The sequence below is a fragment of the Dryobates pubescens genome, chromosome 30 (assembly GCF_014839835.1).
Source record: "Dryobates pubescens isolate bDryPub1 chromosome 30, bDryPub1.pri, whole genome shotgun sequence".
NCBI lineage: Eukaryota > Metazoa > Chordata > Aves > Piciformes > Picidae > Dryobates > Dryobates pubescens.
The window spans coordinates 10,095,319-10,122,478 of record NC_071641.1 but is presented as its reverse complement, the minus strand read 5'-3'; the positions used below and the strand labels follow the sequence as shown (position 1 = coordinate 10,122,478).

Genomic DNA, 27,160 nt, shown 5'->3' with positions numbered 1-27,160 from the left:
CTGGGTTAAGGGTTGGAGTGGGTGATCTTAAAGGTGATGGTGAGCTGGCAGTGCTGGGTTGAGGGTTGGAGTGGGTGATCTTAAAGGTGATGGTGAGCTGGCAGTGCTGGGTTAAGGGTTGGAGTGGGTGATCTTAAAGGTGATGGTGAGCTGGCAGTGCTGGGTTAAGGGTTGGAGTGGGTGATCTTAAAGGTGATGGTGAGCTGGCAATGCTGAGTTAAGGGTTGGAGTGGGTGATCTTAAAGGTCTCTTCCAACCAAAAAGATTTCACAGTTCTATTATTTTTTAAAATCTTAATACACAGAACAAATGCTGTGAAAGCCCCCAGGAGCCCAGAATATGATGGGATGTGGTGATGTGGTGTGGTATGATGTGGCAGGGGCAAGTGAGGGGTGATGGTGGGCAGTAGCTGTCTTCACCTGGCAACTCGGAGCAGGGAATTGCCTTCCTGGAATGGAAACAGCAACACAAATCCATTTTGTTGATAAGAAATTGTATCCTTTAAGTTGCTACGTTTAAATTTGAAGACTCAAAACCTCCCTGAGTGCACCCTGCTGGGACATGCAGCGGTGTGTTACCACTGAAAACAGTTACAGGTTTGGTACAGTGAGAGTAAGGCAGGAGATGAAACTTCTGCCTTTGGTGGCATTTTATAAAATCCCAGAACCACAGGGGGAGTTCCCATGCCTGGAGCTGTTCCAGGGGAGGCTGGCCAGGGCTCTGGGCAACCTGAGCCAGTGGAGGATGTCCCTGCTGAGTGCAGGGGGCTGGACTGGGTGAGCTCGGGAGGTCCCTTCCAGCCCAGAGCATTCTGTGATCAGCCCTGGGGATGTTTTTCCTCAGCTGTTGCCCGAGCTGTTGTATAACCAGATGCATCACCAGCCTGCTCAGGCTTTTCCACAGGATGCCTCTTTTCATGCTTTGCCTTTCTAAGCCTTTCTAAGCTGTTCTGGGTAGGTCATACAATGCTGTCATGCCCTGCTGTCAGCCATGCCAGCGGGATGTGAGGACTGAGGTGGATGAGAAGCTCAACACAAGCCACCAGTGTGCAGCTGCAGTGCAGAAATCCAACCAGGGGGTTGAGGCCCCATCCCTGGAGATGCTGAAGGTGAGGCCACTGCAGAGTGGCCTCTGTCTCTTGTTGAGTCACATGCAGCACATGCAGTCTTCAGTCTTGCAGCTCCAGGGAAAGCAAACTGCAGCTTGGGGGGGAAATACTGTGAATGGTGGAGCCTGAACTCCAAATTACCAAACATTCTGTCTGAACAACAAGACCTAAAGATAGGCTTAAGACTCTTCCGGCTCAGTGAGGGTGGGGAGAGCCTGGCACAGGCTGCCCAGGGGGGCTGTGGATGTCCCCTGCCTGGAGGTGTTGAAGGCCAGGCTGGATGAGCAACCTGTGCTGGTGGGAGGTGTCCCTGCCCATGGCTAGGGGTTGGAGCTGGATGAGCTTTGAGGTCCCTTCCAGCCCAAACCATTTTAATGCTAGACCTGCCTGGATGAGCAGGGAGCTCCTGGACACGCTGGCACACAAAAAGAAACTCTACAAGGAGTAGAAGAGAGGACAGCTGGAGTGGGGGTATGTAAGGAAGCTGCCTGAGCAGCAAGGGACCTGGTGAGGAAAGCTAAAGCTCAGCTACACTTCAAATCAGCCAGGGAGAGCAAGGGGAACAGTAAACATTTCTGTAGTACATTAATGGTGAAAAGAAGCCTGGGGAAGGTGGGGACCCCTCAGAAAGGAAACAGGTGAGCTGGTGATCAGTGACATGGAGAAGGCTGAGGTTCCCAAGGACTTCTTTACCTCAGTCTTCACTGTCAAGGGCTCCAGCCACACTCCCATAATGATGGAAGATAATGGCAGGGGCTGGAAGAAGGAGCTGCCCATGGTGAATGATCTGGTTTGTGACCATCGGCAGAACCTGAAAGAGTTAAAGTCCCTGGGACCCGATGGGATACACCCAGGGGTGCTGAGGGAGCTGGGAGGGAGGTTGCTAAACCACTCTCCATCATATTCCAGAAGTCCTGGCAGTCTGAGGAGGTCCCCAGGGACTGGAAAACTCCATTTTGAAGCAGGGAAAGAGGGATGACCCAGGGAACTATAGGCCAGGCAGTGTTACCTCTGTGCCCGGTGAGATCATGGAGCAGATCCTCCTGGAGGCACTGCTGAGGCAGAAGAATAATGCAGAGGTGAATGGGCACAATCAGCACAGCTGCACCAAGGGCAAATCCTGCCTGACAAACCTGCTGGCCTTCTGTGACAAGGTCACAACATCAAGAGATGAAGGCTGAGCAGCTGACATCACTGAGCTGGGGCTGAGCAAAGCCTTTGACACTGTCCCACACCACATCCTGGTCTCCAGGCTGGGGCAGGCTGGGTTCCATGGGTGGAGCATTCAGTGGGTACAGAACTGGCTTGAGGGCTGCACCCAAAGGGTGGCTGTCAATGGTCCATGGCCAAGGGGAGGCCAGGAACAAGTGGAGTCCCTCAGGGCTCAGCACTGGGACCAGTGCTGGTTAACATCTCTGGTGGTGCCAGGGGCAGTGGCACTGAGGCTCCCTCAGCACCAAGCTGTGTGGTGCTGCTGACAGCTGGAGGGAAGGATCCATCCAGAGGCACCTGGGCAGGCTGCAGAGCTGGGCCCAGGACAACCTCAGGAGGCTCAACAAGAGCAAGGGCAAGGTCCTGCAGCTGGCTCAGGCCAATCCCAGGCACCAATCCAGGCTGGGCAGGGACTGGCTGGAGAGCAGCCCTGGAGGAAAGGCCTTGGGGGTGCTGGAGGAGGAGAAGCTCAGCAGGAGCCAGCAGGGAGCACTTGCAGCCCAGAGAGCCAAGCAGAGCCTGGGCTGCAGCAAGAGAAGTGTGGCCAGCAGGGCCAGGGAGGGGATTCTGCCCCTCTGCTCCACTCTGCTGAGACCACAGCTGCAGCTCTGGGGCCAGGTCTGGAGCCCCCAGCACAGGAAGGCTCTGGAGAGGCTGGAAGGGGTCCAGAGAAGGGCCAGGAGGAGGAGCAGAGGGCTGGAGCTGCTCTGCTCTGGAGACAGCCTGAGAGAGTTGGGCTTGTGCAGGCTGGAGAGGAGAAGGCTCCCAGGAGAGCTTCTGGTGGCCTGCCAGGAGCTGCAGGGGGCTGCAAGCAAGCTGGGGAGGGACTTGGGAGGGGGTGAGGGAGGGATAGGACTCGGGGGGATGGAGCCAAAGTAGAAGTGGGGAGCTTGAGATTGGCTGTGAGGAAGAAGTTGTTGGCCAGGAGGGTGGTGAGAGCCTGGCCCAGGTTGCCCAGGGAGGTGGTGGAAGCCTCCTGCCTGGAGGTGTTTGCAGCCAGGCTGGAGGTGGCTGTGAGCAACCTGCTGTGGTGTGAGGTGTCCCTGGGCATGGCAGGGGGTTGGAGCTGGCTGAGCCTTGGGGTCCCTGCCAGTTCTGTGAGTCTGTGATTCTATGACACAAACCTGAACATCAGGAGTTCCACCTCAACACGGGGAGGAACTTCTTGGCTTTGAGGGTGGCAGAGCCCCAGAGCAGGCTGCCCAGAGAGGTGGTGGAGCCTCCACGCCTGGAGCCTTTCCTGCCTGGTCGAGTTCCTGTGTGACCTGCTCGGGGTGAGCCTGTCTCAGGCTCCAGGGAGGTCCCTTCCAACCCCTACCATCTGTGGCCCTGTGAAGGAAGGGTGAGGACTGGGGTCTGCAGCAACATGAGGGGCCGTAAATGAGTCCGAAAGGCTTTTTTCTTCCCCAGGGAAGGCCGAGCTGAGGGGAGCTGCCTGCTCGGGAGGAGCCCGCCGGAGGCAGGCACGACAAGGGGACAAGGGCCGGGGGCTTTGTGGTCGCGAAGAGCCACAGAGGGAGCAGGGAGCGGACAGAGGGGCGCAGGGAGCGGACAGAGGGGCGCAGGGAGCGGACAGAGGGGCGCAGGCAGCGGACAGAGGGGCGCAGGCAGCGGACAGAGGGGAGCGGACAGCGGACAGAGGGGAGCGGACAGAGGGGCGCAGGCAGCGGACAGAGGGGCGCGGGGAGCGGACAGAGGGGCGCAGGCAGCGGACAGAGGGCGCAGGCAGCGGACAGAGGGAGCAGGGAGCGGACAGAGGGGCGCAGGCAGCGGACAGAGGGAGCAGGCAGCGGACAGAGGGGCGCAGGGAGCGGACAGAGGGAGCAGGGAGCGGACAGAGGGGCGCAGGGAGCGGACAGAAGGGCGCAGCCCCCCGCAGCAGCACGCCGCGCGGCGGCGCGGGCTGAGGCGGGGCGGCGCGGGCTGAGGCGGGGCGGCGCGGGCTGAGGCGGGGCCCCGCGAGCCGGCGCGGGCCTAGGCGCGAGGCGGCGGCTCGGCTCCGCCCCTTCCTGCGGCAGCCGCGCAGTTGCCGCCATGGCGCCGAGCCGGGCGGCCGCCGCCGCGCTGCGCCGCTGCCTCCTCCTCCTGCCGCCGCTGCTGATGGCGGTGGCCGGCGCGGGGCTGAGCGGCTACTTCGGCACCAAGTCCCGCTACGAGGAGGTGAACCCGCACCTGCTGCGGGACCCGCTGTCGCTGGGTCCCTCGGCCGCCTCGTCGCGCCTGCCCGCCGCCTGCACGCCGCTGCAGCTCCGCGCCGTGCTCCGGCACGGCACTCGCTACCCTACGGCCGGCCAGGTTCGGCGGCTGGCCGAGCTGCACTCTCGCCTGCTCCGCCGCCGCGCCGCCGCCTCCTCTTCGTCGTCCTCCTCCTCCTCTTCTTCCTCCTCCTCCTCCGCAGAAGCCTCCTGCCCCGTTGCCGCCGAGCTGGCCGCCTGGCAGATGTGGTACGAGGAGAGCCTCGACGGGCGGCTGGCGCCGCAGGGCCGGCGCGACATGGAGTTCCTGGCCCGGCGCTTGGCCGCTCGCTTCCCTGCCCTCTTCGCCGCCCGCCGCCGTCTGGAGCTGGCCAGCAGCTCCAAGCACCGCTGCCTGCAGAGCAGTGCCGCCTTCCGCCAGGGGCTCGGCCCTTCCCTCAACCTCGGCAGCGACGGTGAGCCCGGGGAACCCTCCCCCCGGGAACGCGCACGCTGAGCGACCCCCGGCCCTGCTTCGGGGACCTTCGGTGGTGTTGAGAGGGACAGAGGGACCCCCGCGCCCCCGTTCCCCTCTGAAGGAGTCCCACGTCCTCCCTGGGGTCCCTCGGGCCTCCCTGAGGAGACCATGCATCCTCCTTGAGGGAGTCATACATCCTCCCTGTGTGGACCCCCGCTCCCTCCCCACTGCCCCGGGGCAGAGGAAGGCTGCGACGCCAGCGCTGCGTTCCCCATCCTTGGGCTGAGGGGGAGCGTGCACTCCTCCTCCCCCCGCCATGGGGACCCTGCTGTGGTGTGGGCACTGTCCCCGGGAGGGTGCCTCGGGCGCCGGCCGCCCTTCCCCCGGGGGCCGTCCTTGAGCCCCGCGTCTGCTTTCAGAGGCGGAGGTGGAAGTTAACGACCTACTGATGCGGTTTTTCGACCACTGCGACAAGTTCGTGGCCTGGGTGGAAGAGAACGACGCGGCCGTGCGCCAGGTGGATGCCTTCAAACAGGGGCCGGAGATGAGGAAGGTCCTGGAGAACGTGGCCAGGGCCTTGTGTTTGCCGGCGGAGGAGCTGAACGCAGGTAATAAGATGCCTGTTGCGGCTGCCTGGCTGGGAGCAGCTGCCGGGAGGCGCAGCCGTGCAGAGGAGGGAATTTAAAACCTGCTGCAAGTTGGTGACGCAGCCTCTGGTTAAGTGCATCAGTCCGGAGATGAACAGCGGTGGGTGAGGAGTGTGGGAGAGAGTCAAAGGCTGCTCCGGGTTGGGCACACAGGCACAAACCTTCCCTGTGCTGGCTCCTTGTGGTGACGAGTGGCTGACACGTGCAGCATGCAGGCAGCTGTGCAGCATTTGCTGTGAAATGATTCTGTTTTCATAGAAACACAGAACTGGCAGGGCTGGAAGGGACCCCAAGGCTCAGCCAGTGCCAACCCCCTGCCATGGGCAGGGACACCTCACACTGCAGCAGGTTGCTCACAGCCACCTCCAGCCTGGCTGCAAACACCTCCAGGCAGGAGGCTTCCACCACCTCCCTGGGGAACCTGGGCCAGGCTCTCACCACCCTCCTGGCCAACAACTTCTTCCTCACAGCCAATCTCAAGCTCCCCACTTCTCCTTTTGCTCCATCCTCCCCAGTCCTATCCCTCCCTCACCCCCTCCAAAGTCCTTTCTTGGAGCCCACTGCAGATCCTGGCAGGTCCCCTCATAGCAGTGCCCTGCAAGAAACTTGCTGCCCAAAATTAGGATTCTCTGCAATAATTCTGTAGCAAACTGCTTGGGTTTGGTGCTCAGCCTTTGGGCTGGCAATTTATTCCTTGGGTCCTTCCCTTGTTTGCACTGCTAAACAGTGGCTGTGTTTCGTTTGTAGAGGCAAGTGGAGAGCAAGTGGGTGGTGGTTCACATTTTGTCTGTTGTGGATTTGTTGCAGATCTTGTCCAAGTGGCTTTTCTTACCTGCTCCTATGAGCTGACTATAAAAAACGTGACCTCCCCATGGTGTTCTCTCTTCACTGAAGAAGATGCCAAGGTATGTGCTCAATGGGAGAGATACTTGAGAAGCCTCCAGAGATTCCTTAGTGGAGTCTCTCAAGTGTCAGCACTGGGACAGCCTGGCTGAGGCTGCAGAGGACACTGGCAGCAGGTTTGCTGCTGGCACCAACCTGGCAGCAGTGGTGACAGCCCTCAGGCTGTGCTGCCAGCCAGAGCTGGGCAGGCTGAGAGCTGGGCAGGGAGCAAGGCAATGAAAGCCACCAAGGGCAAGGGCAGGGTCTGGCAGCTGGGGAAGAAGCAGCCCAGGCAGCAGGAGAGGTTGGGCACTGAGCTGCTGGAGAGCAGGGAAGGGGACAAGGAGCTGGGGGTGCTGGGGGGTGGGAGGCTGAGCAGGAGCCAGCAATGAGCTGTGGTGGCCAAGAAGGCCAAGGGCCTCCTGGGCTGCATGAGAAGGGCTGTGGGGAGGAGGTGAGAGAGGTTCTGCTGCCCCTCTGCTTTGCCCTGCTGAGGCCACAGCTGGAATCTTGTGTCCAGTTCTGGGCCCTAAAGTACTTCAGCAGGAGGGTGGTGAGACTCTGGAACAGGCTGTCCAACACCTCACACTGCAGCAGGTTGCTCACAGCCACCTCCAGCCTGGCTGCAAACACCTCCAGGCAGGAGGCTTCCACCACCTCCCTGGGCAACCTGGGCCAGGCTCTCACCACCCTCCTGGCCAACAACTTCTTCCTCACAGCCAATCTCAAGCTCCCCACTTCTCCTTTTGCTCCAGTCCCCCCAGTCCTATCCCTCCCTCACCCCCTCCCAAGTCCCTCCCCAGCTTACTTGCAGCCCCCTGCAGCTCCTGGCAGGCCACCAGAAGCTCTCCTGGGAGCCTTCTCCTCTGCAGCCTGCACAAGCCCAACTCTCTCAGGCTGTCTGCAGAGCAGAGCAGCTCCAGCCCTCTGCTCCTCCTCCTGGCCCTCCTCTGGACACCTTCCAGCACCTCCCTCTTGGTGTGGGGGGGATTATTTCCCTTGAGTGCAGTAAGAAAAGCTTGTGAGGTCTCCCTGCAGGTGCTGGAGTACCTGAATGACCTGAAGCAGTACTGGAAGAGAGGATATGGCTACGACATCAACAGTCGCTCCAGCTGCAACCTGTTCCAAGATATCTTCCAGCACCTGGACAAAGCAGTGGAAGAGAGCAAAAGGTAAAGACAAAGCTTTCTGTGCTTTGGCTGCCTTTCAGTTTTTTTGAGTTGGATTTAATGTTGATTAGAAGTTGAGTACTTCCAAAGGGAGCAGAGTTTGAGCTGGGAGAATTTTAATGGACTGGAGGGGGTTGGTCTCTTCTCCCAGGCACCCAGCACCAGAACAAGAGGACACAGTCTCAAGCTGTGCCAGGGGAGGTTTAGGCTGGAGGTGAGGAGAAAGTTCTTCACAGAAAGAGTAATTGGTCCTTGGGATGTGCTGCCCAGGGAGGTGGTGGAGTCCCCATCCCTGGAGGTGTTCAAGAGGGGACTGGATGTGGCACTTGGAGCCATGGCTTAGTTGTCAGGAGGTGCTGGGTGCTAGGTCATAGGTTGGATCTGATGAGCTCTGAGGGCTTTTCCAACCTGGCTGATTCTGTGACTCTTTAATATTAATGTAAAGAGGGAGTGTGTGTGTGTGTGATTCCATTGATACTCCTGTGTCCACCCAAAGTATTTTCATCTTTTAATTTAACTGTTCCATGCAGAGCTTCAAGGGCCAGCCAGCAGCTCTACCTGCTAATGGGGTTCTCCTCCTGTAGAGGCCTTTGGGTTAGAAAAATGAACTTTTGGTTGAAAAGCTCCTTTGTGAAAGCCTTCTGTGGTGGAAATGGATGGCTGTGGGTTGAAGGCATACCCATGATCTCAGGCACAAACCCAGGCTGGGTGCAGAGTGGGTTGGGAGTAATCCTGAAGAAAAAAAGAGTCCCCAGGGTGTTGGGTGCTGAGCAGCTCCCCAGGGGCCAGCAGTGCCCTCCTGCAGCCCTCAGGCAGCTGTGTGCTGGGCTGCAGCCACAGCAGGGTGGGCAGCAGGGCAGCAGAGGGGATTCTGCCCCTGGGCTCTGCTCTGCTCAGACCTCACCTCCAATCCTGCCTCCAGCTCTGCTGTCCCCAGCAGGAGAAGGACACAGAGCTGCTGGAGAGAGCCCAGAGGAGGCCACAAAGATGCTCCAAGGGCTGGAGCAGCTCTGCTGTGAGCACAGGCTGAGGGGGCTGGGGCTGTGCAGCCTAGAGAGGAGAAGGCTCCAGGGGCACCTCAGAGCTGCCTGCCAGGAGCTGAAGGGATCCTGCAGGAAGGCTGCAGAGAGACTTTGCCTGAGGGTGTCTGAGACAGGACAGGGGGCAATGGTTTGGAGCTGAGGCAGAGCAGGGTCAGAGTGGATTTTAAGCAAAGGTTTTCCAGTATGAGGGTGGTGAAGACTCTGGAATAGGCTGCCCAGGGAGGGTGTAGGTGCCTCCTCCCTGGGGGCTGTTTAAGTCCAGGCTGGATGAGGCCTTGGGCAGCTGAGTCTAGTTGAGAGGTGTCCCTGCCCGTGGCCGGCAGGTTGGAGCAGATGAGCTCTTGAGGCCCCCTCCAGCCTGAGCCATTCCCTGATGATCCATTCATGATGTCCTTAAGCATGGCAGCCTGACTTCCTGCAGGATCTGAGTGTCCTTCTGTTCAGATTATAGCTGTTGGTGTGTGATGCCACAGGGGCTGATGGCAGAACTATCCAGATGTGGGGGTTCCAGACCAGGCAGGTTGCTACAGGGTCCAAGAGCTGTAGCCTTGTAACAAACCTTCTAAGAGGGGAAGGGCAGGTTTCAAGCCACTGTAAGGACAGAAAAAAAGGTACTGTTGTCCTGAAATTGTCATCAGTGGCTTGATTTGCTGCTTGACTCCAAAGTCAATAGTTCCACCAACCAGCCTGAGACCTTACTCCAGGATATTTAGTTTCCCATCCTTGTGCTTTTACAGCTGAGCTGTAGTTTGGGGGGGAGAAAAAAAACCACTGCAGTTGTAGAAAGATACTAAGCCTTCCAAGGAACTGTTAGTAGACTTGAAGATACAGTCACCAAGTGTCTTCAAAGGATGGTGGTCTGTGTGATGAAGTGGTTTGTCTTCATCTATTGCCATGATTTGACAGAGGTGTTGGTGGAATAACAAAGAGGAGTGGCACTCCACCCACTGCAGTCCTCCTGCAGGAGGGCAGGGAGGCTCTTGCAGAGGGACCTGGGCAGGCTGCAGCCATGGGATGAGGCCAATGGGATGAGGTTCAACAAGGCCAAGTGCTGAGTGCTGCCCCTGGGTCACAGCAACCCCAGGAAGGCTGCAGGCTGGGGGCAGAGGGGCTGGAAAGTGGCCAGCAGGAAAGGCCCTGGGGGTGCTGGGTGGCAGCAGCTGGAGAGGAGGCAGCAGTGGCCAGGGGGGCAAGAAGGGCAGCAGCAGCCTGGCCTGCAGCAGCAATGGTGTGGGCAGCAGGGGCAGGGCAGGGCTTGTGCCCTGGGCTGGGCACTGGGGAGGCCACAGCTTGAGTGCTGCCTTCAGCTCTGGGCCCTCCCTGCCAGAAGGAGCTTGAGGGCTGGAGCAGGGCCAGAGAAGGGCAAGAGAGCTGGGGAAGGGTCTGGAGCAGAGGGCTGGGGAGGAGCAGCTGAGGGAGCTGGGGGTGTGGAGTGTGGAGCAGAGGAGGCTGAGGGAGACCTCCTTGCTCTCTGCAGCTGCTGAGAGGAGGCTGCAGCCAGCTGGGGGCTGGGCTCTGCTCCCAAAAGGAAATGGCCTCAGGTTGTACCTGAGTTTTGTGGCACACAGTGACCTGCATTTGTTTACTCCTCCTGGTGATCTGTTTGATTTGAGAGCTGCTTTAGGTTGAAGTCCTTAGGAGAATTAATTGACAACCTGGTTTGCTCCATGGAGAAAGTCCTAGGGGATAGCAAGGTCCCCATGGGGCAGCAGTGTGCCCTTGTGGGCAGGAAGGCCAATGGGATCCTGAGGTGCAGCAAGAAAAGCGTGGCCAGCAGGGCTAGAGAGCTGCTTCTGCTCCTCCACTCTGCCCTGGTGAGACCACACCTGGGTAGAGCCTAGTTCTGGGCTCCCCAGTGCAGAGAGACATCTGCTGGAGAGAGTCCAGGGGAGGCTATGAGGCTGCTGAAGGGCCTGGGGCTCTGTGTGAGGAGGAAAGGCTGAGAGCCCTGGGGCTGCTGGGCTTGGAGAAGAGAAGGCTGAGAGAGGATCTCATCAGCATGAGGAGAAACCTCTTTGGTATGAGGGTGCTGGAGGCCTGGAGCAGGCTGCCCAGAGAGGCTGTGGAGTCTTCTCAGGAGATTGCCAAGCCCCACCTGGATGTGTTCCTGTGTGCCCTGCCCTGGGTGACCCTGCTCTGGCAGGGGGGTTGGACCCAATGATCTCTGGAGGTCCCTTCCAACCCCTCCCATTCTGTGATCTTCCTTATGCTGCCTGAGGAGCTGTGTGTCCATAGCTCAGTGACCTGTCCCAGGAGCTGATACCTCAGCAGCCAGGTGTGGGAATGGTTGGTAAATGGACAGCATCAAGGGTGGGATCCTAAGCTGATAGAAATGTTACCCTGGTAAATACTTGATAGAAACCAACTGCTGAGAGCTGGAACCAGCCAGCTTGGCCTTGGTGGTGGTGCCTAAGCAGTAGCTCAGTGGTGGAGGTTCTTGTGTGCCTGGCACTCTTTGGACTTTGTATAGTCAGAGCTGGATCAGCAGTCCTCAAAGGACAAGGTAAAGCCAGGCTCCTTGGGGAGCTGAGCTCCTAGATGGGAGGAGGTGGTTGGTGGTAAGCAGCGTGGCTTCACCAAGGGTGATGCTGCCTGAAGAAACTGGTGGCCTTTCAGGATGGAGCATCAGGGAGCAAGGGAACAGCAGCTGATGGCATCTGCCTGGGCTGGAATGAAGCATTGGACACTGTCCCCCAGCACAGCCTGCTCACCAAAGGGGGGGAAAGCAAGGACTTGAGGGGTGGCCACTGCTGGGTAAGGAACTGCCTGGGTGGCTGCACTCAGAGTTGTGGTCAGTGGCTCAGTGTCCAAATGGGGACCAGTGACAAGTGGTGTGCCTCAGGGGTCTGTCCTGGGAGCAGGGCTGGTTAATGGCTTTGCCAGTGACATGGACAGTGGCATTGAGGCTCCCCCAGCAGGTTTGGGGGTGACACCAAGCTGTGTGGTGCTGTTGACACACTGGAGGGAAGGATCCATCCAGAGGGACCTGGGCAGGCTGCAGAGCTGGGCCCAAGCCAACCTCATGAAGGTCAGCAAGGCCAAATGCAGGTCCTGCAGCTGGCTCAGGGCAATCCAGGCACAGATCCAGGCTGGGGGAGGAGTGGCTGAGAGCAGCCTGCAGGAGAAGGCCTTGGGGGTGTCAGATGGTGACAAAGTCCCCAGGAGCCAGCACTGGTCCCTGGCAGCCCAGAGCCAGCTGAGTGCTGAGCTGCAGGCAGAGCAGGGAGAGCAGCAGCACAGGGAGGGGATTCTGCCCCTCTGCTCTGCTCTGCTCAGAGCCCACCTGCAGCACTGCCTCCAGCTCTGGGGCCCCCAGCACAAGAAGGACCTGGAGCTGCTGGAGAGGCTCCAGAGGAGGCCACCAAGATGAGCAGAGGCTGCAGAAGCTCCCCTGTGGGGCCAGGCTGGGAGAGCTGGGGCTGTGCAGCCTGCAGAAGAGAAGGCTCCAGGCAGACCTCAGAGCAGCCTTGCAGGACCTGAAGGGCTCCAGGAGAGCTGGGGAGGGACTGTGGACAAGGGCTGGGAGTGCCAGGCCCAGGGACAATGGCTTTGAGCTGGGAGAGGAGAGATTGAGAGTGGAGAGGAGGAGGAAATTGTTGAGACTCTGGCACAGGCTGCCCAGGGAGGCTGTGGCTGCCTCCTGCCTGGAGGTGTTGGAGGCCAGGCTGGATGAGGCCCTGAGCAGCCTGGGCTGGTGGGAGGTGTCCCTGCCCATGGCAGGGGCTTGGAGCCAGATGATCTTTAAGGCCCCTTCCAGTCCAAACCTTTCCATGATGACTTCCCCCTGCCTGTCTGCTGTGGCTGCAGCAGGCTGGTTCAATGCCCAGGAGCTCTCAGGGTGTTGCCAGCAGAGAGCAGCAGACAGTGAGTGCAGGAGTGTGTGTGGGGGCTGGATTCAGAGCTGGGTGAGCTGAGAGCAGGGCAGGAGCCTGTGGCCTTTCCCCACGACATTAGGTGGCAGTCTCGGAGCACTGAAGGCTTGGAGTCTGCCTCTGCAGCTGGGGATGGCTGGAGGTCTGCTCTTGCTGATGCCTTGGGGCAGCTCTGTGTGCCTTGCAGGATGTGGAGGGGAAGCTGGTGCTCTTTCATCTGGAGAGATGTGCCCAGCTCCTGGCACCACCTGACCCCCAGTGCAAACACCACAGCAAACAGAGGGCTGGGCTTGGTTGAATGTGAGCAGAAGGTGTTCTGCTCTGCCCTGCCATGCTGTTGTGCAACTCCACACAGGGTTCAATGCTTCTGCAGCAGGTTGTTGCTCTCCAGATGAACCTGTGGCAGTGAAAGGGCTTCCAGGGGGGTGTTGGCTCTCTCTGGCCACCTTTAGTGCTGACTTGCAGCTGGCAGGCTCACAGAACCACAGTCTGGCAGGGCTTGGAAGGCACCTCCAGAGGTCATCCAGTCCAACCTCACTGCCTGAGCAGAGTCACCCAGGGCAGGCCACACAGGAACACATCCAGACAGGGCTTGGATGTCTCCAGAGGACATGGAGGGGAGTACAGTAAAAGAGGAGGACAGGGCAGAGGTACTTGATGCTGCCTTTGCCTCAGTTTTCAGTAGCAGGATAGGTTGTCTGCAGGACAAGTGGCCTCCTGAGCTGGCAGATGGAGGCAGGGAGCAGTGCAGTCCCCCTGGGATCCAGGAGGAAGCAGGCAGGGAGCAGTGCAGTCCCCCCTGGGATCCAGGAGGAAGCAGGCAGGGAGCAGTGCAGTCCCCCTGGGATCCAGGAGGAAGCAGGCAGGGAGCAGTGCAGTCCCCCTGGGATCCAGGGGGAAGCAGGCAGGGAGCAGTGCAGTCCCCCTGGGATCCAGGAGGAAGCAGGCAGGGAGCAGTGCAGTCCCCCTGGGATCCAGGAGGAAGCAGGCAGGGAGCAGTGCAGTCCCCCTGGGATCCAGGGGGAAGCAGTTAGAGACCTGCTCAGCCACTTGGATCCCCACAAGTCCATGGGATCAGATGGGATCCATCCTAGGGTGCTGAGAGCTGGCAGAGGAGCTCCAGGCCTCTCTCCATCATTCACCACCAGCCCTGGCTCACTGGAGAGGTCCCAGAGGACTGGAGGCTGCCAAGGTGATGCCCAGCCACAGGCAGGGCTGGGAGGAGGAGCCAGGGAGTTCCAGAGCTGTCAGCCTGAGCTCAGTGCCAGGCAAGGTTATGGAGCAGTCATCTGGAGTGCAGTCACAGCACTCACAGCATGGCCAAGGGCTCAGGCCCAGAGCATGGGGTTAGGAGGGGCAGGTCCTGCCTGACCAACCTGAGCTCCCTCCATGCCCAGGGCACTGCCTGCTGGATGTGGGGCAGGCTGTGGATGAGGTCTGCCTGGACTGCAGCAAGGCCTTTGCCACCATCCCCCCCAGCAAGCTCCTGGCCAAACTCTCAGCCCCTGGCCTGGGCAGCAGCTCTCTGAGCTGGGCTAGGAACTGGCTGGAGGCTGAGCCCAGAGAGTGGTGGTGAATGGTGCCACAGCCAGCTGGCAGCCAGGCACCAGTGGTGTGCCCCAGGGATCAGTGCTGGGCCCCAGCCTGGTCAATCTCTTTATTGATGATCTGCAGGAGGGGATGGAGGCCATCAGCAGGAAGTTTGCAGCTGACACCCAGCTGGGGGCAGGAGCTGAGCTGTCAGAGGGTAGGAGAGCTCTGCAGAGGGACCTGGGCAGGCTGGGCAGATGGGCAGAGGCCAACAGGATGGCACTGAACAAGTCCCAGTGCCAGGGGCTGCACTTTGGCCACAGCAACCCCAGGCAGTGCTACAGGCTGGGGGCAGAGTGGCTGAGAGCAGCCAGGCAGAGAGGGACCTGGGGGTGGTGGTGGACAGCAGCTGAACAGGAGCCAGCAGTGTGCCCAGGGGGCCAAGAAGGCCAAGGGCATCCTGGCCTGCAGCAGGTAGAGTGTGGCCAGCAGGAGCAGGGAAGTCCTTGTGCCCTGTGCTCAGCACTGCTTAGGCCACACCTTGAGTCCTGTGTCCAGCTCTGGGCTCCTCAGGTCAGGAAAGAGGTTGAGCTGCTGGAAGGTGTCCAGAGAAGGGCAACAAAGCTGGGGAGGGGTCTGGGGCACAGCCCTGTGAGGAGAGGCTGAGGGAGCTGGGGTTGCTTAGCCTGCAGAAGAGGAGGCTCAGGGGAGACCTTCTTGCTCTCTGCAACTCCCTGCAAGGAGGTTGTAGCCAGGTGGGGGTTGGTCTCTGCTCCCAGGCAAGCAGCACCAGAACAAGAGGACACAGTCTCAAGCTGTGCCAGGGGAGGTTTAGGCTGCATGTCAGGAAGAAATTCTTCCCAGACAGAGAGATTGACCCTTGGGATGTGCTGCCCAGGGAGGTGGTGGAGTCCCCATCCCTGGAGGTGTTTAGGAAGAGCCTGGGTGAGGCCCTTGGTGCCATGGTTTGGTTGATCAGATGGTGCTGGGTGATAGGTTGGACTTGGTGATCTCTGAGGTCTCTTCCCAGCTGGCTGACTCTGTGCCTCCACAACCTCTCTGGGCAGCTTGCTGCAGGCCTCCAGCACCCTCACACCAAACAACTTTCTCACACTGAGGTGGAATTTCCTGTGAGTGTTCCTCTCCATTGCCCCTGGGGCTCTCCTTGGGCATCTCACCTTCCACCTTCCTGCCAGCCCCCTCAGCTGTCTGCAGAGATTGAGAACTTTCTCTTCCTCATTTCAAAACAACTAATTTCTTTCCAGAGAGTTAACTTTGCTCCAAGTTGTCTCTTTCAGGAAAGCTTAGCTTGGGCTGTCCAACAGCAGGGAGGGGAGCATTGCTCTTCCAGCCAAAGCTGAGGCATTTGGATTGTCTCCTCTGCTCCAGGCTTGGCACTGGAGGAGTGTTGGCAGTGCTGCTTGCTTTTGAAGCATGTTTACTTCCTATAGCTTTGGCCTCTTTGCATTCCCACCCTCAGCTGAACTCAGCACAGAAACTCTGCTTCTGTTGTCTTCCAGGAAGTCAGCCTGAGCCTTACAAGGGCTTGCAGTGGCAGGACCAGAGGGAAGGGATTGAAGCTTGAGGAGGGCAGATTGAGACTGGAGGTGAGGAAGGAATTCTTTGCAGTGAGGGTGGTGAGAGCCTGGCCCAGGCTGCCCAGGGAGGTGGTGGAAGCCTCCTGCCTGGAGGTGTTTGCAGCCAGGCTGGAGGTGGCTGTGAGCAACCTGCTGCAGTGTGAGGTGTCCCTGGGCATGGCAGGGGGTTGGCACTGGCTGAGCCTTGAGCTCCCTTCCAAGCCAAACCATTCTAGGACTGTATGATTCTGACTGTTTGCTGAACTTCCTTGCCTTGTTGTAGCTCAGTTTTCTCCCTCCTGGGGAATGTATCTTCTGTTGATCACTGTGCCCTGAGGAGCATGGAGAGCTGATGTCTGCCTGTACTTAGCACTGGTGAAGCTGCATCTCAAATACTGGCTTCAGCTCTGGGCCCTCCCTGCCAGAAGGAGCTTGAGGGCTGGAGCAGGGCCAGAGAAGGGCAAGAGAGCTGGGGAAGGGTCTGGAGCAGAGGGCTGGGGAGGAGCAGCTGAGGGAGCTGGGGGTGTGGAGTGTGGAGCAGAGGAGGCTGAGGGAGACCTCCTTGCTCTCTGCAGCTGCTGAGAGGAGGCTGCAGCCAGCTGGGGGCTGGGCTCTGCTCCCCAGGAACAAGTGACAGCAGGAGAGGAAGTGGCCTCAAGCTTTGTCAAGGAAGGTTCAGTTTGGACAGTAGGAACTGTTTCTACATGAAGAGTTGGAACAGGCTGCTCAGGGACGTGCTTGAGTTGCTGTCCCTGGAGGTGCTCCAGAGGCAAGTGGGTGTGGTGCTGTGGGACATGGTTAGGGGCTTGGCAGTAGTGTTGGGGTTGTCAGACATCCTTGCCAAGAAGCCAAGGTGTGCAGGTGCTGGAAAGGCCAGGAGGAGGAGCAGAGGGCTGGAGCTGCTCTGCTCTGGAGACAGCCTGAGAGAGTTGGGCTTGTGCAGGCTGGAGAGGAGAAGGCTCCCAGGAGAGCTTCTGGTGGCCTGCCAGGAGCTGCAGGGGGCTGCAAGCAAGCTGGGGAGGGACTTGGGAGGGGGTGAGGGAGGGACAGGACTGGGGGGGATGGAGCCAAAGGAGAAGTGGGGAGCTTGAGATTGGCTGTGAGGAAGAAGTTGTTGGCCAGGAGGGTGGTGAGAGCCTGGCCCAGGTTGCCCAGGGAGGTGGTGGAAGCCTCCTGCCTGGAGGTGTTTGCAGCCAGGCTGGAGGTGGCTGTGAGCAACCTGCTGCAGTGTGAGGTGTCCCTGCCCATGGCAGGGGGTTGGCACTGCCTGAGCCTTGGGGTCCCTTCCAGCCCTGTGATTCTAAGCAGGATGTTGGACTCATGAGCTCAGAGATCTCCTCCAACCTCAATAGCTGCATGCTTTAGCGCTGGGCTGGCAGTTGGTCTCCACCACCTTAAAAGGCTTTTCCATCCTCAGTGTGTCCAGGATGCAGTGGTGCTGGGGCTAGGATCAGAGCTGGTGGAGCCCAATCCTTCCTCAGAAAGCTGCATGGTTTGAAATGGTTGTTGCAGAGTCCCAGGGGAGCAGCCACTTGCTGCAGCTGCTTTGTGCTGCTTGTCTTTTGCTTTCACATCACTGCCCCAGCTGCCTGTCTTGCTTGTGGGAGAGAGCATGGAGGACACTTGGTGCTGGTGCTGTCCAACAGGGACTGATCTGAATTTGAATCAGGACTTCTGTAAAGCTGTTCACACAGTTGGCCACAACATCCTTCTGTCTGAAGTGGGGAGAGCTGGATTTGATGGGTGGAGTGTCCAGTGGATAAGGAATGGGTTGGATGATGACATCCAGAGGGCAGTGATCAACAGCTCCATGGCCAGATGGAGCCAGGTGACAAGTGGAGCCCTTCAAGGGTCTGCATTGGAGCAGTGCAGTTCAATATCCTCCTCAGTGACACAGGCAGGGAGGGTGAGGCACCCCAGCAGCTGTGCAGCTGGCACCCAGCTGAGTGCTGTGGCTGATGGGAATGAAGGCTGGGAGCCAGCCAGAGGGACCTGGCCAGGCTGCAGAGGTGCCTGAGGAGAGCCTCAGGAGGTGCAGCAAGGCCAAGGGCAAGGTCCTGCACCTAGCTCTGGGCTGCCCTCAGAATCAATCCAGGCTGGGGGGGATGAGACTGAGAGCAGCCCTGCAGAGAAGGCCTTGGGGGTGCTGGGGGGGAGAAGCTGGGCAGGAGCCAGCAATGGGCACTGGCAGCACAGAAGGCCAAGGGCAGCCTGGGCTGCAGCCAAAGCTCTGCTCTGGGGAGACCTCACCTGCAGGGCTGGGGCCAGCTCTGGGGCCCTCAGCACAGGAAGGACCTGGAGCTGCTGGAGAGGCTCCAGAGGAGGCCACCAAGATGAGCAGAGGCTGCAGAAGCTCCCCTGTGGGGCCAGGCTGGGAGAGTTGGGGCTGTGCAGCCTGGAGAAGAGAAGGCTCCAGGCAGACCTCAGAGCTGCAGTTCAGTATCTGCAGGGCACCCCCAGGCAGGCTGGGGAGGGACTGTTCAGAAGGGGCTGTGGGAATGGGACCAGGGGCAATGGTTTGGAAGTGGAGCAGGGCAGAGCCAGGTTGGCCATCAGGAGGAAGCTCTGCACAGGGAGGCTGGGGAGACACTGGCACAGGCTGCCCAGGGAGGTGCTGGAGGCTCCATGCCTGGAGCCATTGAAGCTCAGCCTGGCTGTGTCCCTGGGCAGCCTGCTCTGGCTGGAGCTGGCCCTGCTGCCTGCAGGGGCTTGCACAAGATGCCCTTTAGGGTCCCTTCCAGCCCAGTGCAGTCTGTGACCCCAGTTCAAGGTGAAGTGAAGCTGATGTGTGCTGTTCCAGGGGCCTGGGCTTGGAGGCAGGCAGCTCCATTCCCTGCTGCCCTTTCTCTGCTGCTTCTTTTGCCTTCCTCTCTGCAGGGCAGCTCTCAGCAGAGTTCATAACCTTTCTGCAGTTGTTTGCCACTGGGCCCTGATTGCTCCCTTCCAAGCTGTGAGTCAGTGCAGAGGAGCTCCATAGATGATCTAAAACCAATCAGCTGCCCAGAGCTGCTTGTTCAGAGTGCAGGCAGAAGGAGCAGAGAGAGCCAAATGCTCCCCATGTGTGTGGACCTGCACCTTGCAGACCTCCTGGTTCTGCTCCCATCAGGATTTTGCAGTCCTTTATTCTTTGCTTGCTTCTGGGATCTTGCAGTTCCAGGGAGCAGAGCCTTGGCTCTCTGGGTCCATCAGCAGGTTCAGGCTGTCCTCCATCCCTTGGTGGGTGCTGTGAGCTCCAGAGGAGAGGCAGGGCTCTGACACTGAGCCCTGTAACTCCCAGGCACTGAGCTCAGGGCATGCCTTCTGCATGGGCTTCCTTTGAGCTGTGAGTGGCTCTTGCAGGGCCAGCTCAGGAGTGCTGCCACTGCCAGCCCCTTGGGGGCCATGGACATGTGGCTGGCTCCATGGGGCTTTGCATGGGGATGCTTCAGGGCTGTGTCAGGGCAGGCTGGAGTGCAGCTCTGGGGAGGAGGACACAGGGGTGCTGGTGAACAGTGGGATGAGCATGAGCCACCAGTGTGCCTCTGTGGCCCAGAAGGCCAATGGCATCCTGGGATGCACTACCAAGAAGGGATGGCTGCTTCTGCTGTGCCCTGGTCAGGCCACAGCTGGAGTCCTGGGTGCCCACTTCCAGAGGCAGGGAAGTGCTGGAGAGAGCCCAGGGCAGGCTGCAAAGCTGCTGAGGGGCCTGGAGCAGCTCTGGGAGCAGCAAAGGCTGAGAGCCCTGGGGCTGAGAGCCTGCAGGAGAGCAGCCCCAGGGGGCAGCTGAGCAGTGCTGGGCAGTACCTCTAGGGTGATTGTCAGGGCAATGGGGCCAGCCTGCTCTCAGTGCTGTCCTGTGTGTGCATTTCTGCAGGCTGCTGGCTTGTCAGACACCTGAGCAGTGCAGGGGACCTCCCCTGGCAACCTCTTTCCACCTGCTTAGCACTGGGGCTGTCAGGTGTTGCTTGTTGCCTTTCAGCCCTCCCCCAGCATGCTTCAGCTCCCATTCATGACCTCCAACTTGCTTGCTCAGGACACCCCAGGAGAGATGCCTCAGCAGCTTTTCTAGTCTCATATCCTTTTAGCTAAGGAATCAAACAGGAAAAAAGCCCCAACAAGCAAAGCAGTGCCTAGGCAACTCCACACACACCTCAGTTCATCCAGCTGGTGTCCACCTGGGCCAGGAAGGGTTGGGCAGGTGGCAGGAGCCTGGAGCCAGGTGGGTGTCTGCCTCTTCCCACAGCCAGCAAGTGACAGGAGGAGAGGAAACAGCCTCAAGCTTGCCAGGGGGGTTTGAGCTGGGCATTAGAAGAAACTTCTCCCTGGAAGGGCTTCCAACCACTGGCCCAGGCTGCCCAGGGAAGAGGTTGAATGGCCATCCCTGGAGGTGTTCAAAGAGGCAGAGGTGTGGTGCTGAGGGCCATGGTTGAGCACCAGCCTTGGCAAAGGCAGAGAATGGTTGGCTCTTAAAGGTCTTTCTCAACAAAAATAATCTTTGGTTCTTTGGCTGATTGATTGAATGCTAGCATGGCTCAGGCTGGAAGGGAGCTCACAGCTCATCTGCTCCAACCCCTCTGCCATGGGCAGGGACAACTCTCAACAGGACTCTGCTGCCCAAGGCCTCATCCAGCCTGGCCTTCAACATCCCCAGGCAGGAGGTGTCCACAGCCTCTCTGGACAACCTTTTCCAGAGTCTCAGCACCCTCCTACTGAAGAACTTCTTCCCCAGCTCCAGTCTGACTCTGCCTCAGCTCCAAACCATTGTCCCCTGTCCTGTCTCAGACCCCCTCAGGCAAAGTCTCTCTGCAGCCTCCCTGCAGGATCCCTTCAGCTCCTGGCAGGCAGCTCTGAGGTCCCCCTGGAGCCTTCTCCTCTCCAGACTGCACAGCCCCAGCCCCCTCAGCCTGTGCTCACAGCAGAGCTGCTCCAGCCCTTGGAGCATCTTTGTGGCCTCTCTCCAGCAGCTCTGTGTCCTTCTCCTGCTGGGGCCAGCAGAGCTGGAGGCAGGAGTGGAGGTGAGGTCTGAGCAGAGCAGAGCCCAGGGGCAGAATCCCCTCTGCTGCCCTGCTGCCCACCCTGCTGTGGCTGCAGCCCAGCACACAGCTGCCTGAGGGCTGCAGGAGGGCACTGCTGGCCCCTGGGGAGCTGCTCAGCACCCAACACTCCCAGGGCTCTTTCCTCAGGGCTGCTCCCAACCCACTCTGCACCCCTTCTCATCAGAGGTGGTGCCATTCACTCATGGTTTGGCATGAGCTGGGCACAGCCTGGTCAGCATTTCCCTTTGCCCTGAGCTGTGCCCAGGTGGGAGGGAAGTGAAGCTCTGCCTTCTGCCTGTGCTGGCTCTCAGTTGTGTTGGTAGTGACTCTAGAAATGCAGGAGCATAACCCTCCAGCTCTGCTGGTGGAGGTGCTGACTCTTGAGGGCTATTCCTTGACAGGTGATTTGGGTTTTTTCCTTGTCCTCCTCCCCACTGATGACAACCCTCAGAGCAGCAAGGCTGTGAGATGCTTTTACAGCCCTCTGAGCCTCACCACTGTATTCCCTGCCCTCTGCTGCTCCCTTACCACCTTAGGGTTCCTCCAGCTCTTTGTCCCAGATACAAATCACAGAGGGGATGGGAGAGATGGAGAAGTCATCCCCTAGGTGAAGATAAAGGTCTTGAGTCCTTTGTCCTGCTGGGCTGGGGAGAACAAGGACAGAATGTAGTCCAGGCTTGCTTAGCAGTTACTGAAAGCCTCCTTTGAAGTCTTTGGAGGGATTTCTCTGTGAGGCTTGAAGGTTGGCCAGGTCAGCCTTGCTTTGTTGCTCCTTCTTACCCTGCTATCTGCTGGGGTTGGGGTTATCTCTAGCTGAAAGTCACATTGGTGCTTAGGAAACAAACTTTGGATGAAACAAGGTTCACTTCTTCCCTATCTACAATGACACATCCATGGGCATGGGGGGGGAGAGCTGTGGGGGATGGGTGAACAGAAGCAGCACATTCTCTGCCCTGGTCAAGCCACAGCTGGAGCCCTGGGGCCAGTTCTGGGCTCCCCAGTTCCAGAGGCAGGGAAGTGCTGGGGAGAGCCCAGGGCAGGCTGCAAAGCTGCTGAGGGGCCTGGAGCAGCTCTGGGAGCAGCAAAGGCTGAGAGCCCTGGGGCTGAGAGCCTGCAGGAGAGCAGCCCCAGAGGGCAGCTGAGCAATGCTCAGCAAGAGCTAAAGGAGCTGTGGGGGGCAAGAGGCTGGGGCCAGGCTCTGCTGAGTGGTGCCCAGGGCCAGGCCAAGGGGCACAGAGTGGCAGGCAGGAGGTTGGATGTGAGCAGGAGGAGAAAGTTGTTTGGTGTGAGGCTGCTGGAGGCCTGGAGCAGGCTGCCCAGAGAGGTTGTGGAGTCTGCTGGGGTGGAGAGCTTCCAACCCCCCCTGGGCACTGTGCTGCTGGGCAAGCTGCTGGGGGTGCCCTGCTGGAGCAGGGGCTGGGGCTGGGGGATGCCCAGAGGTCCCTTCCAGCCCTCACCAGGCTGGGATGCTGGCTTCAGCCTAATTCTACTGGGATTAAGGAGAACTGGAGTTTGCCTGCATGATAGATCCATGTCTGTGCTGCTTCACAGTGCCTTCATTTCCACCATGAGACTTAAGTCTTGTGCTGATGAATTGCTGAGTTCCATTTTCACTTGGAAGGTTACAGCCTGGGCATGTTCAGTAGATGAAGCTGACACCTCCCTGCTCATGTTCTGCCTACAGCTGGAACTGAGCTGTACTTTGTTTTGCTGATGGATTCTTGCAGCCCAGATGCAGCCTGGGCTGCATCCAAAGCAGTGTGGCCAGAGCTGGAGAGAGGGATCCTGCCCCTCTGCCCTGCTCTGGGGAGACCTCACCTGCAGGGCTGGGGCCAGGTACAGGACACCAAACACAAGAAGGGAAAGGACCTGATAAAACAGGTCCAGATGAGGCCACCATGAAGATCAGAGGGGTGGAGAGCCTCTGCTTTGAGGACAGGCTGGGAGAGTTGGGGCTGTTCAGCCTGTAGAGAGAAGGCTCCAGGAGACCTCAGAGCTGCAGTTCAGGATCTGCAGGGCACCCCCAGGCAGGCTGGGGAGGGACTGTTCAGAAGGGGCTGTGGGGATGGGACCAGGGGCAATGGTTTGGAAGTGGAGCAGGGCAGAGCCAGGTTGGCCATCAGGAGGAAGCTCTGCACAGGGAGGCTGGGGAGACACTGGCACAGGCTGCCCAGGGAGGTGCTGGAGGCTCCATGCCTGGAGCCATTGAAGCTCAGCCTGGCTGTGTCCCTGGGCAGCCTGCTCTGGCTGGAGCTGGCCCTGCTGCCTGCAGGGGCTTGGAGAAGGTGCCCTTGGAGGCTCCCTTCCAGCCCAATACCATCTGTCAGTCTGTCCTTCAACCACATCCTGGCCAAGTGAGTAAAGAGGAGGCAGAAGGAGAATGGAAACCTGAGTGGCAGTTGGCAGAGGGCAGAGGTGAGACTTTGTCCAGTGCTTCCATGTGATGCAGAGTCACCAGCTGATCCCAGAGCAGATGGAGGGTGGGCAGCTCAGGCCTCCTGCTGCACATTTGCTTCTGTCTGCAGGTGATTGGTGCTTGGGTGCCAGTGCTTCACATTCCTGTCCTGGCTTTATCAGGAACCTCTCAGAACCAGCAGCAACCTTTGTGCTGTGCACACGCTCCCAGGGGGCAACCTGCCCTCATTTCCTCCTCATTCAAAATGCTGCTTCTGCTGCTTTAGCCTCCTTGGTGGCTTTTATGGTGGTTATTAGGTGATAGAAAATGACATCTGGCCTGCAGTCTGGACACCTGAGCCTGGGCAGGGAGTGCTTGGCTCCTCTTAGAGCTCTGATAGGCAGTGCTGCTGAGAGTGCAAGGTTCTGGCCTGCTAGGGGGCTGCAGACAGCTTTAGTCCTGCTGAAACAACCTGTTGGTGGGAGAGCTGGGGCTGGGGGAGCTCTGCTTTGCTTCCCATGCTTCTGTACCCTGTCAGCAGGAGGATTCCATGGGAGTGAAGCAGGTGAAAGAGAATCTCAGGTTGCCGTGGCAGTAACCTTGTTGTGTCTTCAGGTTTCTTTCTGTGCTCTTCAAACCTTCTGTGTGTCTGCAGGCCAGGGGTGATTGCCTGCTTTGGGAACTGAGGACACTGGGATGAGGATCAGCATGGTCAGGTGCCAGGTCCTGCATTTGGGTCCCAACAACTCCATGAGTGCTCCAGGCTTGGGGCAGAGGGGCTGGAAACAACCTGGTGAAAAATGACTTGAAGGGTGTTGGTTGAGAGTTGGCTGAGGATGAGGAGCCAGCAGTGGCCAGGGGGGCAAGAAGGGCAGCAGCAGCCTGGCCTGCAGCAGCAATGGTGTGGGCAGCAGGAGCAGGGCAGGGCTTGTGCCCTGGGCTGGGCACTGGGGAGGCCACAGCTTGAGTGCTGCCTTCAGCTCTGGGCCCTCCCTGCCAGAAGGAGCTTGAGGGCTGGAGCAGAGCCAGAGAAGGGCAAGAGAGCTGGGGAAGGGTCTGGAGCAGAGGGCTGGGGAGGAGCAGCTGAGGGAGCTGGGGGTGTGGAGTGTGGAGCAGAGGAGGCTGAGGGAGACCTCCTTGCTCTCTGCAGGAGGTTGGAGTCAGGTGGGGGTCAGACTCCCTAGTCTGAAGTGACAGGAGAAGAGGAAATGGCCTCAGGCTGCTCCAGGGCAGGTTTAGGTTAGGGATGAGGAACAATTTCTTCCCTGAAAGTGTGGTTAAGCCCTGGCCCAGGCTGCCCAGGGCAGTGATGGGCTTGCCATTCCTGGGGGGCTTTCAGAGCCCATGGAGGTGTGGTGTAGTGGTGGCCTTGGCTATGTTGGGTTAGTGGCTGGGATTAATGATCCTGAAGGCCTTTTCCAGCCCAAACTGTTCTGTGATTCTAATTCCTCTTTTGGTGGTCTTGTTTTCAACTCAGAGGTTCCTGTGCTTGCCTTCTACTTCAGAGGCCAGCAGCAGGGCAGCAAAGCCCAGCCCTGCCTGAAGCCTACAGATGTTGGGGTGGTTTGTCTCAGCAGCTGCCAGGCCTTTTGCCTTTGGGGTGTGGGGGTGTGAAGTCAGTTCCCTGGGCGTGAAAGGGCTGAAACCAGCCACTGATAGATGCTGGTTCCAGCCAAGAAGCTTCCAGGGGTTGTCAAGGGTGTTGCTCTAGGATTAAATAGTTAAAGGGAAAAGGGGGTGAAAGCAGCTCCTGGAGAGGAGGTGGGTTGCAGGGCAGGCTGGTAACAATAACAGCTGAGGCCAGCAGGGACCTGCGCCTTGGATGCAAAGGGCGAGGAGAGCTGATGGCTTGCTTTGGCAGAGGTAGATTGCTACTGGAGGTGCATCTGCAGAGCTTTGCTCAGCAGGTTGTAAATGACTGGGAGAAGAGGTGAGGAGTGCAGTGGCACTGCCCATGCAGCACTTGCCACACAAGGCAGAGCAGATGAGTTGTTGCTGCTGAAGAGGAGCCTCCGAGACCAGCTGGGCTTGAACACAGCGGGTCTGTGAAGCACTGCCAGCACCCCGGCTTGGTGGGCTTGGGAGGGGTCTCTGGGCACCACCTAGTCCATCCCCACTGCTCCAGCAGGGCACCCACAGCAGCTTGCCCAGGAGCACCGTGGCACCACGGGGGGTTGGAAGCTCTCCAGAGTGAGCCGAGCTCCAGGAGCGCCGCCCGGGGCCCTGGCCGCGGCGCCGTCGGTCGCTGCGGGTGCCAAAGCAAAGGGCTCTTGCTCACCCCCTCCCCTTGGCTTCTCTCTTGCAGTTCCAAGCCCATCTCTTCACCTCTGATCGTGCAAGTTGGGCATGCAGAGACCCTCCAGCCCCTGCTGGCCCTGCTGGGGTTCTTCAGAGACGCAGAGCCCCTGCAGGCCGACAACTACCGGAGGCAGCTGCGGCGGCAGTTCCGCAGCGGCCGCATCGTGCCCTACGCTGCCAACCTGCTCTTCGTGCTCTACCACTGCGAGCAGGGCAAGACCCCCCAGGAGGAGTACCGAGTGCAGATGCTGCTGAATGAGAAGCTGATGGTGTTCCACCACTCCAATGAAACCATCTCCACTTACTCTGCCCTCAAGGAGTATTACAAGGACCTCTTGGAAAACTGCCACTTCCAAGAGGAGTGTGAGCTCCCCACAACGAACGCCACTGCTGTGGATGAGCTGTGAGGGGCTGCTCTGCTGGACACGGGCTGTCCACAAGCACTTGGGGTGATTTGCTGCTGCTCTGGTGGCTTTCTGACCTTGGAGGGGGGTGGGCTGGGTTGTCTCTGTTAGCTCAGAGGGGTCTGGCTGGGTGTTTGCAGCAAGCACCCAGTGCAGGAGGAAGCCTACCTGTATCTTTGTGGTACAACCAAGTCCTTTTGTTGGCCATTCCTCTTGGATGGGTTTGAGAGCTGAGCCAGCTTCTCTTTTCTCAGAGCCTGGAGGTGCTTGGACCTCTTCTGTGTTGCCTTCTTTGTTTAGCTTCTCTTTTCCTACAGCAAGCATGAAATAATTCAACCCTGTGAGCTTCTAGGAGGGAGGGGATGTGTCGCCATCCTGCCCAGCTTCTGCCTGGCCAGCACCATGGGAGCACCCTCTGCCGTGGCATTTAAAGCAGGAGGAGCTGCAGTGTTCCTGCAGGGATTGTCTCCCTCAGAAGGGGCCAGGACTTAAAGTCATCATGTAGCAAGGTAGCCTGCAGGGGAAGTTACATAGCTGTGAAAAGTAGTAAAGAAAAAAGTGAGGAAGTGGAAAGCAACCACTGCTCTTCTGAGGTGCTCTAGGAGACGCTCCAGGGGCTCTCACAAGCAGGCTGCTGTGTCCTTTCACTTGGCACCATCAGTTCTAGCTGGGAAAGGCTTAGGCTAGGGCATCCAGGTTAGGCTCTGCTACAGCTATAGACATCTTAGTCCCCTTCAGGAGGGCAGCTGGAAGGGACCTCTCCAGCTTCCTGCTTGAAAGGAGGTTGTGGCTAACCCTAAATCTAGGCAGATTTGGGACTGTGAAAAGAATGTCTGAAGCTTGAGTTCTGCTTTCCTTAAGGCAGTGAACATGGTGTCACTTTGGCCTTCTGTGTTTGTGCCACCTTGTTCAGAGGGTCATGGAATGGGTTGGGTTGGAAGGGACCTTCAAGAGCATCCAGTTCCAACCCCCTGCCATGGGCAGGGACACCTCCCACCAGCCCAGCTTGCTCAAGGCCTCGTCCAGCCTGGCCTGCAACACCTCCAGGCAGGAGGCAGCCACAGCCTCCCTGGGCAGCCTGTGCCAGAGTCTCACCACCCTCACACTCACTCAAGAATTTCTTCCTCATCTCCAGTCTCAATCTGCCCTCCTCAACTCCAGTCCATTCCCTCTCATAAAGAAATGAGCTGCATCCAGGCAGCTGCACTTGGAGTGAACCCAGTGGCTGCTGCAGGTGGGGAGGTATCCTAGAGCTGTGCAGTGTGGCAGGAAAAGGAAAAATGAATTACCCAGAAATGTCTAAATCCAGCCCTTCATCCCAGAAGGGAATGGCTGTGTCACCCCAGAGCAGGTGAC

At 58.9% G+C, this 27,160-nt stretch overlaps 2 protein-coding genes across 2 annotated transcripts in view; one reads left to right on the top strand and one right to left on the bottom strand.

The window, feature by feature from the left end:
• Nucleotides 1-4,356, bottom strand: part of LOC128898689 (basic proline-rich protein-like) — a 77,284-nt gene extending 72,928 nt beyond the window's left edge. The window contains exon 1 of the mRNA XM_054174621.1: nt 3,756-4,356. Coding sequence (XP_054030596.1) covers nt 3,756-4,356 — 601 coding nt within the window. The remainder of the gene's footprint in view (nt 1-3,755) is intronic.
• Nucleotides 4,354-27,104, top strand: MINPP1 (multiple inositol-polyphosphate phosphatase 1). The gene is made up of 5 exons (XM_009902972.2): nt 4,354-4,970; nt 5,392-5,580; nt 6,427-6,524; nt 7,540-7,673; nt 25,408-27,104. Exons 1-5 carry the CDS (start codon nt 4,355-4,357, stop codon nt 25,805-25,807), a joined length of 1,437 nt encoding a protein of 478 aa, XP_009901274.2. The 5' UTR covers nt 4,354; the 3' UTR covers nt 25,808-27,104.
• Nucleotides 27,105-27,160: the final 56 nt, after the last annotated feature.

Bases quoted from the DNA above. Each gene is read 5' to 3' on its own strand.
- MINPP1 (XM_009902972.2), top strand. From the start codon at position 4,355: ATGGCGCCGAGCCGGGCGGCCGCCGCCGCGCTGCGCCGCTGCCTCCTC. The intron at 4,971-5,391 runs GTGAGCCCGGGG...GTCTGCTTTCAG, and splicing joins CCTCAACCTCGGCAGCGACG to AGGCGGAGGTGGAAGTTAAC. The intron at 5,581-6,426 runs GTAATAAGATGC...GATTTGTTGCAG, and splicing joins GGCGGAGGAGCTGAACGCAG to ATCTTGTCCAAGTGGCTTTT.